At 47.2% G+C, this 20648-nt stretch overlaps 2 protein-coding genes across 2 annotated transcripts; both read left to right on the top strand.

Annotated features, from left to right (window-relative positions):
- The first annotated feature begins 1777 nt into the window (after positions 1-1777).
- Positions 1778-7101, top strand: COMMD4 (COMM domain containing 4). The gene is made up of 7 exons (XM_056866042.1): positions 1778-1918; positions 3317-3382; positions 3702-3741; positions 4763-4882; positions 5151-5231; positions 5854-6030; positions 7049-7101. Exons 1-7 carry the CDS (start codon positions 1778-1780, stop codon positions 7087-7089), a joined length of 666 nt encoding a protein of 221 aa, XP_056722020.1. The 3' UTR covers positions 7090-7101.
- Positions 7102-12373: 5272 nt separating this feature from the next.
- On the top strand, positions 12374-20648 carry NEIL1 (nei like DNA glycosylase 1). The gene is made up of 9 exons (XM_056865816.1): positions 12374-12828; positions 14438-14557; positions 15443-15506; positions 16796-16895; positions 17191-17306; positions 17866-17893; positions 18878-18939; positions 19224-19470; positions 20602-20648. The coding sequence occupies exons 1-9, from the start codon at positions 12374-12376 to the stop codon at positions 20646-20648; spliced, it is 1239 nt and encodes a 412-aa protein (XP_056721794.1).

Here is a 20648-nt window from a genome sequence, read left to right as displayed (position 1 = left end):
TATTTCCCCTATACTGGTACTCTCCTGTAACTGCCCTTCCTAGGCAAAGTGAGAGGGCAACAGCAGACTAACTCCATGTCCTCTTGGATCTGCTCTAAGACTCTTTTCAGCCTGGTTTCACCCCAGGCTACGGGACAGAGATGGCTCTGCTGGCTTGAGTGGAAGACCTCCTGCTGGATTTATCTGCAGCCTTCGACACAATGGACCAGGCCATCTTGTTGGGGTGCCTGAAGGCAGAAGTAGCATTAGGGGTTGCGCATTGGACTAGTTCAAAGCATTCCTCATAGATCAGCCCCAAAGAATTCCCATTAGAGACCAGTTATCAGCGTGGGACCTATCCTGTGGAGTTCCACAGGGCCCAATCCTGTTCCCCATGCCCTTCAATCTATTACATAAAACCTTTACATAATTTGTAATTTTGGGGTGGGCTGGCCTTGGAGCTGCCAGGTTCCTCTTTGCCACCGGTGGGAGGTTTTGGGGGCAGAGCCTGAGGAGGGCAGGGTTTGGGGAGGGACTTCAATGCCATAGAGTCCAATTGCCAAAGCTGCCATTGTCTCTGGGGGAACTGATCTCTTATGGCTGGAGATCAGTTGTAATAGCAGGAGATCTCCAGCTAGTACCTGGAGGTTGTGAATTCAAAATGAAAGCACAAGCAAAAGTAAACCCACAATAAGGCTACTACAATACAATATTGCTGTTTAGAAAAATATATTGAGAATAAAAATCTCACAAACACAACCTCAGTTGAGCAAACAAGAAATTTACAGTTGGTCTAAGATAGACCCAATATATCGACGCAAGAAGCGTTACAAAATAGTAAGTATAGGCAAATTGCTCAATTCGTTTCAAGTCCATACGTATAAATTGCAACAATCAGGCAACGGAAACAAGACGTTGTGCAATGGAAATCCGGTATAATTCCATTTCATGTGAAACGTTTTCAAGCTCTTAGTCCCTCCGTGCACAATTCATTCAATATCAGTATCACAATTCATTCAATATCACAATTCATTCAATATTCAGTAAGGCGTCTTACTTTGCCGTCCATGCATACAAGGAAGGCACACTCCTTCGTTTATTGAATGAATTTGAGGGATGACCAGTGTACAGTGCATTACAGTAGATCCAGACTTTGTGCCCGTGGCTGGGGTTAAGAGACTAAAAATTATAAGGAGAAGGAGTGGGGCTAGGGAGGGGGATGGGAGGGATGGAAGGGGATGAGAAAAGTACGTTATACAAACAATGCATGTAGAATAAGAAATATAACTTTGAAATTTGTATAAAAAGAAACAATTAAAAAAATTCCAGGGGAATCCCCAGCTCCCACCTGGAGGTTGGCATCCCTAGCTGCATGAGCTACCGGGGAAACTTCCCTGGCGTGGGATGTCTGATCTGCCAGCAAGAGGACATCGGGCCAGAAAGGGTTAAAGGCAGGAGCCGCGCTTGATCAGCTGACTGTCTTCCAGCGTCAGTGTAGCGCTTCGGTGATTGGCTGGAGGAGAGGAGTCAGCTGATCGTGCTTTGCAGGGCAGAGGGGAGGAATCCGGTGCGGGTCAGCATGGTGAGTTGGCGCATGATTGACAGGAGGGGTGTTGTGCCTTTTTAACCAGAGGGGGCTTGGGGCATGATTGACAGGGGGGCTTTTGTGCCTTTTTAATCAGAGGGGGTTTGGGGCATGATTGACAGGGGGGCTTTTGTGCCTTTTTAACCAGAGGGGGTTTGGGGCATGATTGACAGGGGGGCTTTTGTGCCTTTTTAACCAGAGGGGGTTTGGGGCATGATTGACAGGGGGGTTTTTTGTTTTGTTTTTTTGTGCCTGGATCTTAATTGCGGTTCTTCCTTCCAGAGGTTCCGGTTCTGCGGCGACTTGGACTGCCCGGACTGGGTCTTGGCAGAGATCAGCACTTTGGCCAAAATAGTAGGTCGATTTCTTTTCTGTGCAAAAATGCATCCTTTGTTTCCGATAGATGTTGCAGTAAAACAGGGGTTCGCGGGGGAGAGGGAGACCCAAGATCGTTATCAAGAAAAGTTTATTTGCAGCTTCTGACTCAGAGGCCCTAATGGGCAGAAATCTCTGAGTCCCAATTATACTGGGGAAGAGATATTGATCCAAATTCAAGTTATGACGATACATCAACAAGTTATGCATATCTGATTGTATTACAGACGGAAAGGCGACTCAGTACAGTTGCAGTTTCGTCCAGTTTCTCCTATCATTGTTTATCGTTCACTCTGACACTCCATGACTCTTAGCCCAGTTACCCAGTGCACAGAGCAGGCTTGTAGCTAGGCAGAAATTCCTTCCCTGGCAGGCTGGAAGCCAATTATTGCCGGGAGATCTCTGGGGTACTGTCACATAGAGTTTGGCTAATTGAAAACCTTTCCCCATAGAAGATCTTTCCTCCTCCTCTTCAAATCATCCTTCCCAGAATCATCAACTTTTTATTATTTTGTTTTATCATTTTAACCTAACTTTGATTTTTATTCAGAGCTGATATTGCATCGAAATAAAAATTGAGTGATTGATAGAGTTTGGATGCATTAAGTTGGGTGCTTTTCTGCTGGGTTAGAATTTGCTTTGCCGACGTGTGGCTCTGGTTCTAGGGCTGTCACGTCCTCCCCTGGCCATTGTAGGGTGGCCATCTCTAGACTGGAGAACGCTTGGAGATTTGGGGATGGAGCCTGGGCGAACAGGGACTTCAGTGGGGTATGATGCCATAGAGCCCACCCTCCAGAGCTTCCATTTTCTCCAAGGAAATTCATCTCTGTAGTCTGGAGATGAGCTGTAATTCTGGGGGATCCCCAGAATTCTGGGGGATCCCCAGCCTGGAGGCTGGCATCGCTATTGGCTTAACACCTGACATTTAACATTGGGTTCTACATCACTGCTGGAAGAGCTATAGTGTGCATGGATGACAACATAGCTTCTTTTGTGCTCCTGGTTTGGGGCTATGAACCTTCAGGTAGAACCTAGAGATCTCCTGGAATTACGCTGGGGACTACAGAGATCAGTTCCCTTGGAGAAAATGGCTGCTTTGGAAGGTAGACTCTATGGCATTATATACCCCACCCTCCCTAGGCTCCACCCCAAAATCTCCAGGAATTTCCTAACCTGGAGTTAGCAACTTTATCTAACTTAGAACTAAGCGACATAACCTTGTGAATGGAAATATTTTCCATAACCTTTTATTTGGCGCAGTGAGATAACATTTAGCGTGTACTGGAATATGTTGTTTTCTGGATGTTTCTGTAGGTAATTTAGAGATGCTGAAGTAACTGGCAAAGTTTGAATGGATATTTTATTTTTTTGTTCCAGTCCTCGGTGAAGCTTAAACTCATCTGTGCCCAGGTTCTGAAGGATCTTCTCGGAGAGGGGATTGACGTAAGTAATTTTCCCTCTGTCTTTTTTATCTTTCATCCTAGCTACACCAAGAAGCTTTGTGTATAATGAGTGCCGAGGTCATGAGATACCCTTAAAAATCCTGCATGTTTCCCCATCCCAAACTGTACTGTATTAGTGCGAAGCAGAACCCAGTTATGAGCAAATGGTTTAGATGCGAGCAGCCCATCTAGAAACATCTGTGTGAACCAGGCCTGTGTCTCTTGAGGACTTGGGAGTTCCATGACAAACAAGGAGGACTGGCGCAGCAGTATGGGTTTCTCAAGAGTTAGACCTAAACAATAATTTTTCCCTCTTGTAGTATGAGAAGATTCTGAAGCTGACATCGGATGCTAAGTTTGGTGAGTACCCTTCCCTTTTGCGAGATGTGGGTAGGATTCCAGGGCTTGGTGGTATTTGTTCATTTAGTACCCTCTGTGCCAATAGTCTCAAAGGGCCAAGTGGAATTTTAGAGTCACAGGGTCATGTGTTCTTTCAGTAGATTGAATGTTTAAGGCAAGGGTCCCAAAAGTGGTGCCCACCGATATCTTTCCTGGTGCCTGCCAGGAGTTGGTTATCTTTCCTGGTGCCTGCCAAGAGTTGGTTTTTATACCCTGCTTTTCTCTACCGCTTAAGGCAGAATCAAACCGACTTACAATCTCCTTCCCTTCCCCTCTCCACAACAGACACCCTGTGAGGTAGGTGGGTTGAGAGTTCGGAGAGAACGGTGACTGGCCCAAGGACACCCAGCAGGATTCATGTGGAGGAGTGGGAAGCCAACCCGGTTCTCCAGATTAGTGTCTGCCACTCTTAACCACTACACCAGCTGGTGTAGTGGTATAGGAGACAGGTGGGACTTCTGCCTAGCAGGGGTTCCAACTGACCGTTGGAGATTTGACTGGCTGTGCAGGTTTTTGAAAACATTGCTTTGGCAGCAGCTGCCTCCGTAGCATGAGAATCTTCACTGTGTGTCTGAAGATAAGCTACAGCAGCTATTTTGTTGCTGGCTCTGCCTCCTGCAGCAGCCATTTTTGGCTGCACCCACCACACTGTGTTCAAATTCCAAACATGCCTGCAGGCTGAAAAAGGTTAGAGACCTCTGGTTTGAGGGATGTTTGCATCTGACCACCTTCATACTCGATATCCAATCTCCAAACGCTGCCAAGCATACTTGTTAAATTCAACTCTGCGACACCATGAATAAGCAACTCCCTAAATGCCGCCAAGCTTAGGGTGATCATTGACCTCGGGCAGACCAAAGACGTTGGTTCCTCTTTGATGCCAAAGAAGGAGCAGAACGTAGCATCCAGAGCCCAGATCCTTGCAGCGATGCTCAAGCTGCTTCCTTTAGGATGCCAATCATCATCCCGGTTCCTCCTGCAGAGTCCGGGGATGTCAAAGCCACCATCGCGGTCCTCAACTTCATCCTCTCCAGCGCTGCCAAGCATAATGTCGACAGCGAGTCTTTATCCAGCGAGCTGCAGCAATTGGGACTGCCGAAAGGTGAGCTGAGCAAAGGCTAGATGGGGAGGGAGAGTCCTCAGAGCAGGTGGAGATCCCAAGCGGTGGGAGCAGCAGCTGTGAACGTAGAAAGCTGCCTTAGGCAGAGTGGGACCACTCGTCTGTCTAGCTCTGTATTGTCTGTTCATCTGGTTGCTCTGCATGGGGGTGGGAAGGACTTTTTATTTCAGCCCGGGCCAAGTTGACTCTGGGGGGACTGCTGACTAGATCCTTGCTTCCAACTGGGGTTTTTGCCTTTTTTGCCTTTCAGAACATGCTGCGGGGCTGTGCCGATCCTACGAGGAGAAGCAGAGCCCCTTGCAGGACAGCCTTAGAGGATGCAGCCTGAGATGTAAGTCCAGCCTTGGATTTGCTTTTACACTCATGCCGGCACTCATGAAAAGCTGGCATCTGGGATGATCTATTCTGTCTAATATCTTTGTAGATCTGAATTGGCTGTGATCTTCCCAACAACTTCGTAAAATAAGCTAGGCCGTACATTTGTAACTTTCTTGAGGCAGCTGGGAAATTTCACAGCTAAATACCTGGCCATAGCCTGAGCTCATCCAAGGAGCTTCACTGGTGGGAACCCATAATTTCCAATCTGTATTTGGGGGAGTCCATGTCAAGGTCTTCTCAGCTGCTGCCCTTCCTCTTTGGGATGTCTTCCTTTTGGAATTGCATCTGCCCCCTCCCTATAGACCTTGTGCGGGGAGACAGCCAGTGTGGTGTAGCTGTTAAGGGTAGTGGACTTTAATCTGGAGAACCAGGTTCAATTCCCCACTCCTCCACGTGAAGCCTGCTGGGGGACCTCGGGCCAGTCACGGTTGTGGGAAAAGTTACTCCTGACTCACACCAGAAGGGGTTACTTTCCAGGGATGGATAAATGATGGGTGATCCATGAATTCAGGAAAACCACATTTTCCACAAATGGTCATCCTTAACAGTCCGTGCCTGTCTCTTTCCGTCCTCAGTGAACCGCTTGGATTCCGTATCCTGGCGAGTGGATTATACTCTTAGCTCCAGTGAGCTCCGGCAGGTCAATGAACCCGTCGTTCACCTGAAGTTAAACGTGAGGGATGTTGACAAAGGAGTCCTGGAACCGGTGGCAATGACGCTATCGGCCGAGAAGTTCCGCGTCTTACTCGCAGGTTTGTTTGTTTTCCGTCAAGTCACAGCTGATTTATGGCGACCCCATGGGGATTTTCAAGGCAAGAGATGTTCAGAGGTGGTTTTGCCATTGCCTGCCTTTGCCTAGCAACCCTGGTATTCCTTGGTGGTCTCCCATCTAAGTACTAACCAAGGCCAACCCTGCTCAACTTCAGAGATTTGATGAGATCAGGCTATCCAGGTCAGGGCTTACTTGCAGGTCAGAGGCTAAAAATAGTTGATGGTTTCGTAGGACAAAGAAATCCAAAGGGTGGGGAGGGGGTGCTTTAAAATTGATTAGGAGGTTGCTGGGATAAAGTTTATAAAAATCGAGGCTCATGCCGATCTTAGTGATATAGAAAGAAAAAACAGCACTATGGCCAATCCAAATGGAATAGTACCAATTTTAAATCGTGCTTGCTATAATAACACCAGGATCGAACGCACATTAGGCGAAACGCATGTGTTCAATCCAGGTTGAATTTTGGCTGAAACAGGGATTAAAGGAGGATAAAGCGACCATGGCGTTTTTGCCCTATGACAAATAGAACCTACTGCAATATATGCCAATAAAGGTTGATTGATTGAACCTACTGCAAGGATGTAATGTCAAAACATAAACATACACTATCCCTTTAACAATTTATGCATTCATATAACCCGAAACTCTGGGGAATAACCAGTCCTCAACAGCATGCAATAAACAACACTTTACAAAGAACACCAAAAGCAGGTGACAGTAACATTTAACATCCATATGATGGATGATGAACATTAACCAGCACCCATTCAACCAGCAAAATAGATGACGATCAATTTCAGCACCCATTGAAACCGTGAGACGGGAAAGCATAAATTGTTAAAGGGATAGTGTATGTATATGTTTTGTCATTTCACCCTTGCAGTAGGGATAAAGTTCATAGGATGCCCGGTTGCGTGAAGGAAGTTTCTTCTACTGAAAGGGGTTTACAGTATGGTCCCTCTGACCCATTTTGACCGCGCTATCTTCCCTCCTTTCAGAGTTGAAACAGGCTCAGGCCATTATGAAAACGCTCGACTGAGGGGCGTCGCAGATGGAGAGCGTTGGAGCCGGAAGGAGCTGCTCTTTCGGCGGCTTGAGAAACATTTCATGGACGATTACTCTAAGGGGGACTCCCCACGTACATGACGGTGCTTGCCCCTGTCGGCATGGAGGCCGTTGCCACGATCCATTCCCCCTTGCAGGTTTATTGGGCTGAAAAGTGAGGCAGATCCTGCTGTTCCTTGGAGACCCTGTTGATCACCTATTTCTGTTATAAAAATACTTTTCTGCCGATGCTCAGCTCCTTTCTCCAGCTTCCGTATAGCTCAGATGGTACCTGAAAACTCCCACTCCTCTCCCAGATTTTTCACAATTGGCAGAGCAAATCCAGAATGACCTCCCCTCTGTGGCTAGTGAGAGGTCCCTGTTGGAAGGAAGCAGCTCGCAAACTGCACCGTCCTAGGAATAACGCAAACGCCCGTGGTTCCCCAGCAAGGAGAAACAAGGTAAAACCCAAGCAAAGCAGTCTTAAAATGGGGGCTATCTCATGACGCCCGCTGAAGTGCTTTGGAAATTGCTGGGTTGTGTGGGGCTCGAAAACACCACCTGCAAGGTGTATGCTTGGGTTTGAAGTTTTACCTGTTCAGTTCACATGGACAGAAGACTCCAGGAGTTTCTCAGCTCTTGTGTCTTCAGGAGATCTTGATGGGATTCCACGCTGTTCTTGCCCACTTTGTCTGAGGAGGCCATGTTGATCCTCCAGCGGGCTTCTACTGGCTTTCGTTTCTTGGATCCATCTTCCTGCTAATCGGAGACTTGGTTCTTCCTAGCTACTATGGTGACATCTTTATTGACAGGCGCCGAAGGGGAGAAGCCTGCCTTATTTCCAAACATTGGGGGGGGGGGGGGTTGGCCTGCGGTCCTTTGGTCAACAGATCTTGAAAGCTACGCGTCTCTCAAGCGTTTGCAGTTCGCGGTTGAAACGTGAAGTGGTTCCTTTGTAAACAAACAAAAAACCTCCCAAAACATGTACTTTGGGAGGGATGGGAGAAAATAAATTTTGCTTTTCCAATAAGGCTGGTGGTGAGTTGGATGACTGTTTCCTGTAGCTTCCAGTAGGCGTGTCTGTATTTTAAATGGAATATTTCCATTTCTGACATGTACTGCAGTGCTTCCTTCTGCCTAAACAAAATTGACAGTTGCTCTCCATTTTGGAGGTTTGCAAGCCAGTGACCCTGAGCACTGCTTTACACATGACAGAAAAGGCCATTATTCAGCTTACAAGTCACAAGGGTTACCAGAGGGAGGGGCTATGGCTCAATGGAAGAGCCTCTGCTTTGTATGCAGAAGGTCCCAGGTTCAGTCCCCGGCATCTCCAGTTAAAAGGACCAAGCAGTAGGTGATGTGAAAGACCCCTGCCTGAGACCCTGGAGAGCTGGGCTAAATAGTTTTTAGGTCATTATAATCAGCTGCCTTTTTCTGATTGGTCAATGAAATTTAGCCCTGACCTGGATGGCCCAGGATAGCCTGATCTCATCAGATCTCAGAAGCAAAGCAGGGTCAGCTCTGGTTAGTATTTGGATGGGAGACCACCAAGGAAGTCCAGGGTTGCTGTGCAGAGGAATGCACTGGCAAACCACCTCTGTTAGTCTCTTGCCATGAAAACCCCAAAAAGGGGTTGCCATAAGTCAGCTGTGACTTGACGGCACTTTACACACACACACAATTAAATTTAAATCAATGTGCATATTTTCAAGATAAGTGCTTTTCTTTTTGAGACAGTGAAGTGTAGCTATCGCTGCCAGCAATCTGGACAATATATATAACTGTGTGCATCCATGTGACGGCAAGGTTGTTTCAGAGCACGTACAGAGATGCTGTTAAATCGGTAACGACCCGAAAAGCTTACACAGACAGCCGAAGCAAACACAACATACAACGAATGTGTTGTAGAGCGTTAGGCTAAGATCAAAAACATTCACAATTGCCACGAAAAGGAATCAGTGTCACTTTCCTAGTCAATTCCTAGAACTGACAATGATTCCTTGTGGCAATTGTGAATGTTTTTGATTTGAATATCATTCGCCTTTGCACTATATGTACAATGGATATTATAATCTCTTTATTGTGGATAAGTCAAAGATAGGACATTTTGGAGGACTTTCATTCATAGGGTCGCCATGAGTCGGAAGCGACTTGACGGCACTTAACACACACATTGTGGATAAATCACGTTGTTTGCAGTAATTTGCTGGTTGCTGTTTACTAGCTTGACTTACAGCACGCTAATTTTTTGTTTGCTATGACCTGGAGGTTAGCAACCCTGCATACAGCCCACCCTCCAAAACAGTCATGTTTCCCCAGGGGAAATTTTCTCTGAAGTCTGGAGTTCAGCTATAATTCTGGGAGATCTACAGGCCCCACTGAGAAGTTGACAACCGTAGGGGCGTGTGTGTGTAAAGTGCCGACAAGTCGCAGCCGACATGGTGACCCCTTTCGGGGGTTTTCATGGGAAGAGACTAACAGAGGTGGTTTGCCAGCGCCTTCCTCTGCACAGCAACCCTGGTGTTCCTTGGGGGTCTCCCATCCAAATACTAACCAGGGCTGACCCTGCTTAGCTTCTGAGATCAAGTTAGCCTGAGCCATCCAAGTCAGGGCAACCATAGCTGCAGATGCAGTTAAATGACAGAGAACCCGGAAGGAGGCTGCTTTGCAGGAACTACAGCTCCCAGCATGCCTCGCGAAGCGCCTCACCCAATGGGAGCAAAGCGGGCGGCCGCTGTCACTCTTGGCTTGCACCTGGCCAGAACGGCGGACTCCTTGCCTCTCCGGGCTGGCTTTTGCACACGGGGGCGGCTTGCACGTGAGAACGGCCTGCTGCCCTGGGATGCGGGGTTTTTGCTTAGCAGCTTGCAGCCTTGCCGGGGTGGGGGGTGGGGAGTTAGTAGGTGAGGGTTATGCAACTCCTGGAGTTTGGGGCTTGTTAGCCAAATCTGTGCAATGGGTGTGCCTGCTTTGGGCTGCTTCCAAGAGGGTTGGAAGAGTTCCAGGAGAGCTGTTGGTAGGGTTGCCAACCTCCAGGTCTTACAAAAACAAGGTGTATTAAGTGCAGTGAATGACATACAACACACAAATCTATATGCAATCCTATGTTAACAGTCCTAAAGGGTACCCATTAGGACTGTTAACATAGGATTGTATATAGATTTGTATATATAGGATTGTATATAGATTTGTGTGTTGTATGTCATTCACTGCACTTAAGGTGTATTAAGTGCAGTGATGACATACAACACACAAATCTATATACAATCCTATGTTAACAGTCCTAAAGGGTACCCTTTAGGACTGTTAACATAGGATTGTATATAGATTTGTATATATAGGATTGTATATAGATTTGTGTGTTGTATGTCATTCACTGCACTTAAGGTGTATTAAGTGCAGTGAATGACATACAACACACAAATCTATATACAGTCCTATGTTAACAGTCCTAAAGGGTACCCATTAGGACTGTTAACATAGGATTGTATATAGATTTGTATATATAGGATTGTATATAGATTTGTGTGTTGTATGTCATTCACTGCACTTAAGGTGTATTAAGTGCAGTGAATGACATACAACACACAAATCTATATACAATCCTATGTTAACAGTCGTAAAGGGTACCCATTAGGACTGTTAACACAGGATTGTATATAGATTTGTATATATAGGATTGTATATAGATTTGTGTGTTGTATGTCATTCACTGCACTTAAGGTGTATTAAGTGCAGTGAATGACATACAACACAGAAATCTATATACAACCCTATGTTAACAGTCCTAAAGGGTACCCTTTAGGACTGTTAACATAGGATTGTATATAGATTTGTATATATAGGATTGTATATAGATTTGTGTGTTGTATGTCATTCACTGCACTTAATACACCTTGTTTTTGTAAACTTGTGATTGATTGATTGAATATCATCAGCCTTTCCTGTACTTAGTTCCTTACCCGTGGTAGTAGTACAGAGGTGTTTATTTTGGTTGCTTAACCTCCAGGTCTTCGCTGGAGATCTCCTGCTATTACAACTGATCTCCAGCAGATAGGGATCAGTTCACCTGGAGGAAAGGGTTGCTTTGGCCATTGGACTCTGTAGCATCGAGGTCCCTCCCCAAACCCTGCCTTCCTCAGGCTCCGCCCCAAAAACCTCCTGCCGGTGGTGAAAAGGGACCTGGCAACCCTGGCTGATAGCCATTAGTTGTTTTCTGTTGCCCCAGGAGGTCGGACCAGAACCAACGGGTTGAAATTAAATACAAAGAGTTTCCATCTAGACATTAGGAAGAACTTTCTAACAGTTAAGTGGAACAGGCTTCCTCGGGAGGTGGTGAGCTCTCCTTCCCTGGAGGTTTTTCAGCAGAGGCTAGATGGCCATCTGTCAGCAATGCTAATTCTATGACCTTAGGCAGATGATGGGAGGGAGGGCATCTTGGGCACCTTCTGGGCATGGAGTAGGGATCACTGGGTGTGTGTGGGGGGGAGGTAGTTGTGAATTTCCTGCACTGTGCAGAGGGTTGGACTAGATGACCCTGGTGGTCCCTTCCAACTCTATGATTCATGGCGCTGTCACAGTGGGAGAAGCAAAATGCCACTTTGCACCAGGGATGGCTGACAGGGCAGAGGGACCTTCTTTTTCGGGCCTTCTTTGTGGTTTTCCTGGGGAGCGTCTGGGGGGTCCTTTACAGGAAACAGAAGGCTGGGCTGTATGGCCATCTGTTCCGGCTGGCCTCATCCAGTTGCGCTCTGGTGTTCCTAAAGCCGCCACTTTTCTCTTTCGTTTTCTCTGCCGTTCCAAAAAATATTATCCAGCCTTCCAGTTAATACGTGCCTCTCATGCCCTGCTCTGTGTGCCCCCTGCCTTCAGAGGGTTGGCAGGGGGCAACCGGAGACAGGGCTTTTTTACTGGTGGCTCCTCACCTGTGGAACACCCTTTCCCCTGAAGCCCGCCTGGCACCTACACTGCTGTCTTTTATCTACAAAGCCAAAACGTTTCTGCTTAACCACGCTTGTAACGAAAGGGCTATCCTTTTTAACATCATTTTATAGTCTGCCTTTTATCCCAAGAAATGTTTAAGACCTATTTTAAGCCATGATTTATATTACTGTCTGTTCTGCTGTGTTTTAAATGGTGTGAAGAACTTTTATTATGTATGATGTTTTTATGGTGTCTTAGTTTGTAAGCCGCCTTGGGCAGGTTCCTTGGAGAGGCAGCGTAGCCATGGTTTGATAAGTTTTTGGCACACCCTGTCTCAGTTTATTTAGGTTTTGAGGATGCCAGAGGGACCAGAACTCTTTTTAACCAGCCGGTACATCAGCAACATATGCAGCGGGCTCATCTTCTCAGGAGCTGTGGAGAAATCGCAGGTGAGCAAGAACCCAGAGGTGCCCTTCGAGAGCGAGGAATACTTGATCTCCGCCGCGTCGCGGGGCAAGGAGCTGAAGCTGACCTTGATGCCGGTCAAACGGGAATGTTGCAAAGGGCAGGACCGCGACTCTCGGGGCCGGGAGCCGATGGATCTCGTCTTCCGCTTTGGGATGTCAGGGAGCTTCAAGTTGACTCTGGCAGCGGAGATCCCGAAGCACGCTCACCTGCGCTTCTACACCAAGGAGAGCCCCCCTCGAGCGCTCTGTTTCGTGGATTTCCGGCGCTTTGGCCGGTGGGAGGTGGACGGCTCGTGGCAGCCGGACCGCGGACCGTGTGTGATTCTGGAGTATGAGAAGTTCAGGTGAGGAAGATGGGAACCTTTCACCTGCTCGGCATGGGATCGGTGATCGTACAGGTTGTCCCTCTTGTGTGCTGATCAGAGTTGTGTATTTCCATCAATCAATCTTTATTAAAAATAGTCATAGACCAGCATAGCTCTTCACAATTTACCATTAAACCCTTAGTGTTACGCTCTAAAGGTAAGGTAAAGGTCCCCTGTGCAAGCACCGGGTTAATCCTGACCCATGAAGTGACGTCACATCCCAACGTTTTCTTGGCAGACTTTGTTTTACGGGGTGGTTTGCCAGTGCCTTCCCCAGTCATCTTCCCTTTACCCCCAGCAAGCCGGGTACTCATTTTACCAACCTCGGAAGGATGGAAGGCTGAGTCACCCTTGAGCCGGCTACCTGAAACCGACTTCCATCGGGATCGAACTCAGTCGTGAGCAGAGCTTGGACTGCAGTACTGCAGTTTACCACTCTGTGCCCCGGGGCTCCTGTTACGCTCTACCCACAGGTTAATACAAATAGTAAAAAAGTTGTTTGGACTCTTTGCTAACTATATAAACTACCCATTAAAATAATTGACACGCCGGTGTTCTCAGCAGCGTCTGGCATATTCTAAAGGCCGCTGCACAAAACTTAGCCCTTCCTACTGTAACCTGTGGGTTTTCATCTATAAGCAACATTTTAATTTGCTCCTGACCTGAATGGCTGGAATGCCGACCAAGCCAGGGGCAGATAAACTTAGAACGAACCTCTTGATATAAAGGACAGCGCAGTGGGACGTGCTCCGTTGTTTCAATTTCCTTTTAAGCACAGGGATATACCCTCTCCTCCAGGGGAACCTTTCTGTATCTCCCATCCACAACCGCCGAGGGAAGAGCTTGGCATCTGGCAAGGGTGAATGCTTTCCTCTATCTAAAGAGTTGTGTATTTCATGTGCTCCCCCAAATTCTAAAATGTTAGGATGAGAACATCTTGATGCAAATGTTTGTGCTGGAGACAGAGCGGAGCAACACCTGGATTTTTATATATGATGCTTTCGATGCAACCTGAAATCTTTTCTTTCTTTTTTTGCCACTAGCACAATATAATCTAAATGAGTCTGCATTAAACGTTTGGATTTTTGTCCAGTAGCTCCTTAGAGACCCAACAAGATTTTCGTATGAGCTTTGGAGAGTCAAAGTATCTGACAAAGGGTGCTTTGACTCTCGAGAGCTTATGCCCCCCAAATTTTATTGGTCTCTAAGGTGCTACTGGACTCAGATCTAGCTGTTCTTCGGCAGACCGACACGGCTGCTGCTGAAACGATAAAATTTCTGCTGTTCCGATTTCAAATGGGCTTTTTCCCCCATCGGCACAGCAAAAGTTGTTTTCTCCTCCGCCCCCTCGCCTTTTGGGGGGCTAGTTCTTCATGTATGATCTGGTGTAAAGACCTCTTCCGGTGTTCTCGAAAAGCTCTGGCGAGCTCAAATGTTTCCTTGCTTGTTTATGAGGTTGGATTTAGCCCTTCGAAAAGGCGCTAGGCAAAAACGTTTGACATTTGAAGGTTTTTTTTTTTTAATTATTGTTTGTTGATGGATCGCTGCATCCCTGCTTCCTCTCCGAACAAACCTTTCTGTGTTGTAGGGAGAACGTACTGAAGAATCTCTCGGATAAAGCTTTCAACAGACCTATCTGCGAGGCCCTGCTCAACCAGAAGTTTTTCAACGGCATCGGCAACTACCTGCGGGCCGAAATCCTCTACAGGTGAGCCGGAGCCGAACGCTAGCTTGAGTCTAAACCAGGGGTACCCAATGTGGTGCCACAATGCCGGATGACACCTTTCCTGGCACCCACCAAGTGTTTTTAGAAAGTGGGCATGGCCAGATGGTGCTTTCCCCAGCAAGGCCACTGGAGATTTGGCCATTGGAGATTGGCCATTGAGATTTGATGGGCTGTGGAGATTTTGGCCATTGGAGATTTTGGCCATTGCAGATTTTGGCCATTGGAGATTTGACGGGTTGTGGAGATTTTGGCCATTGAAGATTTTGGCCCCTGGAGATTTGACGGGCTGTGGAGATGCTGAAAATGCTTTGGCTGCAACTGCCACCACAGCACAAGGATCTTCACTGCGTGTCTGAAGGGAAGCGTTGTTCATTTTATGGCTGGCTCTCCACCTCCTGCGGCAGCTATTTTGTAACAGCCATTTTGTGCCCGTGCCCACCATTTTGGGTCAGAATCCGAACGGTGCCCGCAGGCTCAAAAAGGCCGGGTACCCCAGTCTAAACCCTTCAGAGTTTGCCAGGTTGCTTCAGAGGTGCTGCTGACCAAGTGCCGAAGGTCCCGGAGGCCCGTCTGCAGAGGGGGAACGCACAGGAGGCCTTGATGCGCTGGGCAAAGCCTTGTGGAAGAAAGGGGGGACGCCATCCGGGGTCTCGCTTCTTGCGGGCGGCCCTGTCTGAACGTCAAGATGAAGACCTCAGTACCAATTTGTCCAGAGTCTTGTCGACTCTGAATGGTCTCCCCAAATAGATCCGGTCTTCAGTGAGCACAGACGGAAGCGTCCGGCGCATCTTGCTTTATGATGTCATCGCGCACTGACCAGTATTTGCAAGCATGACCATTGCTTTTCTGGGGCGGGGGGGCTTTTAGGTCAAAAATCCCTCCCTTTGAGAAGGCACGGACCGTGCTGGAGAGCTTGCAGCATCGGGAACAGGTGAGAGGAAAAGGGGGGGGGAGGAAACCTCCTGGTGCAGGAGCCAGCGTGGTGTATTGGTTAAGAGCGGTGGTTTGGAGCGGTGGACTCTAACCTGGAGAACCGGGTTTCATTCCCCCACTCCTCCGCATGAGCAGCACAGGCTAATCTAGCGAACTGGATTTGTTTCCCCACTCCTGCACATGAAGCCAACTGGGTGACCTTGGGCTAGTCACAGCTCTCTCAGCCCCACCTTCCTCACAGGGTGTCTGGTTGTGGGGAGGGGAAGGGAAGGTGACTGTAAGCCGGTTTGAGTCTCCATTAACTGGTAGAGAAAGTTGGCATATAAAAAACAACTCTTCTTCTTCTTTCCATGCTGGTTTTTTGCTTGCCACTTGGGATGAACGTCACTGCCAGGTCCTTGTGTGTTTTCCCTCTCTTCCCGCTCCACATGTGAGAAAATTAGGGAAAACATGGGATAGTGAGCAGGAAGGGAAACTGTTGAGCCCCTCTCCGCCTCCGCCCCCCCCCCAAACACACTGTGTCCCATGTTCTCTTCCAATCCGGGTCACAATTTCCAACGCTGCTTTTTTACTTACAAACAAATAAGCCAGCAAAAAACACACACCCCAAAACCATCCAGGAAAAAGAGAGACCCACAATTTCATGTATTTGGGAGGTAGATTCAAGTCTAGTAGCACTGTAGGGACGGACAAGATTTTGGGGGTATACGCTTTCGAAAGCTTGTACCCCAAAAATCTTGTTTGTCTCTAAGCTGCCTCTTGACTTGAATCTTGGTGGGTGCCAGGAAAGACATTGGCGGCGCTATGGCGCCCACAAGCACCGTGTTTGGGTACCCCTGGTTTAGAAGCTAACCTTGTGGGGCAATTCAAGCAGGAAACGAGCAAGCTCGGGGGGACAGGAAACTGTGGTTTGCCACTCCTTGCATGGTTTGCCACTACCTGTTTGTGGAATTTTCTATTTTCTTGGCCCTCATCATGGTGTGGTGGTTAAGAATGGTGGTTTGGAGCAGTGGAGTCTGATCTGGAGAACCAGGTTTGATTCCCCCCTCCTCCACAGGAGTGGCGGAGGCTAATCTGGTGAACTGGATTTGTTTCCCCACTCCTACACACGAAGCCAGCTGGGTGACCCTGGGCAAGTCACAGCTCTGTTCGAGCTCTCTCAGCCCCACTGACCTCACAGGGTGTCTGTTGTGGGGAGGGGAAGGGAAGGCGATTGTAAGCCGGTTTGATTCTTCCTTAAGTGGTAGAGAAAGTCGGCATATAAAAAACAACTCTTCTTCTTCACAGGACTCTACCATGACGCTGAGCAGAAAGTTGAAGCTCAAACGGGAGAATCCAGATTTGCTGGAACTCTGCCATCTGGTGCCCATGGAGGTCATTCGTCTGGGTAAGAGCTGAACCAATGCAGCTGTGTGTTTCTTGCTGGGGACGGACTTGTCGAAGTCGGTGCAGGAATCTGGAATTTCTTACTTTATTTTATTAAATTTATAATCCACCCTCCCAAGCCAAGACCAGGCTCAGACTCTGGGAACCTTTTAAAAAAATCGTAAGGATTCCAGTCCTCATTATGGGGGGAAACCTTTTTTTAAAAAGTACTGAACAGCTGCAAGGCTAACGGTGGGTTGGAAGGTCTCTAGGAGTCTGCTTCTACAGCTTTTCCTTCTGTGCTTCAGACGGCAAAGGTTACGATCCGGAGAGCCCTGCTGATTCCGCGGCCTTTGAAGCGTGGCTTCAGTGTTACTACGTTCCTGGTATGAAATCCCTGCGTGATACCAACGGCAGGACAATCTGGTTCCAGGTAGGAACTGGAATTATAAATATTAGGCCAGAGCAAGACAGTTCCAAGAGATGGTTCTTACCAAGATGATGGAATCTGTCATTTATGTTCATGCTGTCTTCCAGTTTTGTACATTACGTAAAAAAAAAAAAAACTTTTTCTTTTCCCCCAACATCTGGCAGGTTTTCCCCCACCCCGCCACAATTCAGTCAATGTTTAAATACAAACCTTTTTCTGTGATTATTTCCCCCCGCAACCGGGCAACCAGAGAATCCAAATTCTGTGCTTATAGGATGTTAGGCAGATGTAATAATTCTGCTTGGTTAAAAAGAACTCGTCAGTTTCCTCTGAATTTCATAGGACTTTTCTTAACTTTGTACTTAAGTTTTTAACTGTTAAGAATTCTTCCATATGCTTGGGATGGGGGGGGGAGAGAAAAAGTCTTAATGTTTTCAGATAACTTCACATCTGGAGGCAGTATGAAGACAGCAAATTTGATGAGTTGCATAATGTGTGCCAGGGTCTGAATCGGAGGGGAGTGCCTTTGTATCAAATTCTGAATCCTTTTCCTTCCATTTAGGGGAATCCTGGACCGCTGGCCCCGAAAGGTAAGCATAATCTCTGACACCCTATGCAAGATAGCCCTTCAACAGCATCACAGTCGTTTTGAAAAACAAACTGCTTTTAATCTGTCTTCTGTACAGTTTGTTGGACTTCAGTTGCCTGTGTGGCCATTGGACACGTTTTTACGCGGAAGCTACTTAACATATGTCACAATTATTTATTTACTTTATTTAGATCATTTTTATGCCACCTTTCCACCCTATCAGGGTCCACCAGGTGGCAACCAGAAAATTTGAACCATTAAAAACTGCATCTGAAACTATACATGAACACACACACACATGAAGCTGCCTTCTACTGAATCAGACCCTCGGTCCATCAGTGTTGTCTACTCAGACCGGCAGCGGCTCTCCAGGGTCTCAGGCGGAGGTCTTTCACATCACCTGCCTAGACCCTTTAACTGAAGAGGCCAGGGATTGAACCTGGGACCTTCTGCATGCCAAGCAGATGCTCTACCCCTGAGCCACAGCCTCTCCCCATATAAACTATAAAATAATTCAATAAAACATATAACACCGAATAAGGGAGGAGGGCCAGTAACCATTGTTGGGGGTATGCCAAACAAAACAAGGAAGTCTTCACCTGTTGGTGAAAGACACCAATAAGAGGGTGACAGACGAGTATCCCTGGGGAGGGAATTCCGAAGTTTTGGTGCCAGCACCGAGAAGGCCCTTTCTTCGGTTACCACCTGTGTAGCCTCAAAGATCATGGGTAACTGGTGCAGAGTATCCAAAGATGACCGCCTCCTCCCAAATGAATCTAACCATTCACACTGGTCTAAAAAACACTTTGTGGGCACTAAGGAAAGGGGTCAGTGGGAACCATGACGTTTCTGTGAGACATTTGGTATTTGAGCTTCCGCATTCATGTATTGTGATTTTGATGTTTTAGTGCAAGATGTTTGGGCCACGAGGAGAAAAGGCGGATTTATCAGTGTTGCGAGACGAAATAAACACTTTCTTTTGCAGGCAGAAAGTTGCGCAAAAGAAAGTCGCAAGCAAAAGCCGAGCCAGAGGTATCGAGTCCCAAAGTAAGGAACTTCCTGGGTCAACGTTACCTGTGCATCTAGCACATCTTAATCCCACCCTGCCCTCCTTCAGGGCGAGCATATATTGTTCTCCAGGTTGTCTGGTAGAGGTCTTTCACATCACCTACTGCCTGGTCCTTTTAACGGGAGATGGCGGGGACTGAACCTGGGACCTTCTGCATGCCAAGCAGATGCTGTACCCAATGAGCCACGGCCCCTCTCACAGCCCATCTTGAATGGCAGAGATGAAATGTCAGATCGTGTGTCTATATCGTGTATCTGGCTAGGTAACTAAGTCGGCGGTGAGAAAGAACTCGAAGACCGGCACTCGTCAGGAAAGGGCTGATGAAACACAAAGGAAGAAGAAGGAGGAGGGCAAACCTGCCCAAGAAAATGCAGCGGACACTGGGGGAGCAGGCTCCAGGAAGCCAAATACCAGGGCTAGGAGAAAGGCACTTGCCTCGCAGGAATCTCCTGTGGTTGTCTCTGCAGCTGAACCCCGGAAAAGACGAGTGTCTGCTCGGAAGAACACAGGTGAGAGACGTGCTGTGACATCAAGGTTGCGTAATTAAAACAGATGCCCCCAACCTGATGCCATGGTGCCTGCCCACCCCTTTCCTAGCACCCAGGTGTTTTTAGAAAGTGGGCGGAGCCTTTGTCCAGCAAGGCTTCTGATTGGCCATTGGAGATTTGATTGGCTGTGCAGATTTTAAAAAACGTCACATTGGCATTTGCCACCACTGCACAAGGATCTTCACTGTGTAACCGAACGTAAGCGGCGACAGCCATTTTGTGGCTGGCTCCGCCTCCTGCAGCAGCCATTTTGTGGTGGTGCCCACCAATCTATGTCAGAATTCCAGACTTGCCCGCAGGCTCAAAAAGGTTGGGGACCCTTGGTTTAAAGGCTCCCGCGAAAACTGGGTTCGAGTGACTAGCCAACGGTTCTTATCGTTGATTTAAAAGGGGATTAGACAGATTCATAGAGAAGAGGTCCATCTCTAGCTAGTAGCCATGGTGACTTAGGGGAACCTCCATGTCCAGAGGCAGTAAACCTCAGTACCAGTTCCTGGAGGCAACATCAAGGGCAGGCCTCGGCCCCTCAGCCCTGGTTTTTTTTATATATATAATTTATTTGTAATGTTTTTTGGATACAGAAAAAAAGAAGGAATAAGGGGAAAGGGTTCAATTGTCACAAAATTTGCATTTCTGAGCCGTTCCAGAGATAAACACAGTAACAAAAATAAAAAGAGAAAAGCAAAGAAACAAAATTAAAGAATTTTATGTTTAACTAAGACAGATCTTAAGCTGGAATCTAAGTTATATCATACTTATTAATAGTCTTTCATTTTCTTGAGAACATATAGTTACGGCTTTTTAAATTAAACATTCCTTACCCTGGTACAATAAAAATAATCTTACTACCAATTTCATCTACTATTCTAAAAAGTGTTTATTCACTGTATACATAATGATCGTAAACTAAGCAAGCCTTACATTCAATACTTCATTAAGTGTGGTTGCTTCCCGTTGGCCTCTCTGACCTGCTGTTGGCCCAACGTAGTAACTGGTCGGCCACTGTATGAGACAGGATGCTGGACAAGATCTGAACCAGCAGGGCTCTTGTTATGTTCTTAACAGTTCTCATTGCTGGTTTCCCCCTTTTAGCCTCAGCTGTCGCTGCCCCTAGATCCCGACGAACAAAGGTCAAATAG

This window comes from Euleptes europaea, chromosome 20 (assembly GCF_029931775.1).
Source record: "Euleptes europaea isolate rEulEur1 chromosome 20, rEulEur1.hap1, whole genome shotgun sequence".
Taxonomy (NCBI): Eukaryota; Metazoa; Chordata; class Lepidosauria; order Squamata; family Sphaerodactylidae; genus Euleptes; species Euleptes europaea.
This window is presented reverse-complemented; position numbering and strand designations above follow the sequence as displayed.

Excerpts from the sequence above, each read along its gene's own strand:
- COMMD4 (XM_056866042.1), top strand. The coding sequence starts at position 1,778 with ATGATTGACAGGGGGGTTTTTTGTTTTGTTTTTTTGTGCCTGGATCTT. Across the intron at positions 3,383-3,701 it reads TTCTCGGAGAGGGGATTGAC|TATGAGAAGATTCTGAAGCT; the intron begins GTAAGTAATTTT and ends TCCCTCTTGTAG. Across the intron at positions 5,232-5,853 it reads TAGAGGATGCAGCCTGAGAT|TGAACCGCTTGGATTCCGTA; the intron begins GTAAGTCCAGCC and ends TTCCGTCCTCAG.
- NEIL1 (XM_056865816.1), top strand. The coding sequence starts at position 12,374 with ATGCCAGAGGGACCAGAACTCTTTTTAACCAGCCGGTACATCAGCAAC. Across the intron at positions 16,896-17,190 it reads CATGGAGGTCATTCGTCTGG|GTTACGATCCGGAGAGCCCT; the intron begins GTAAGAGCTGAA and ends CAGACGGCAAAG. Across the intron at positions 19,471-20,601 it reads GTCTGCTCGGAAGAACACAG|CCTCAGCTGTCGCTGCCCCT; the intron begins GTGAGAGACGTG and ends TCCCCCTTTTAG.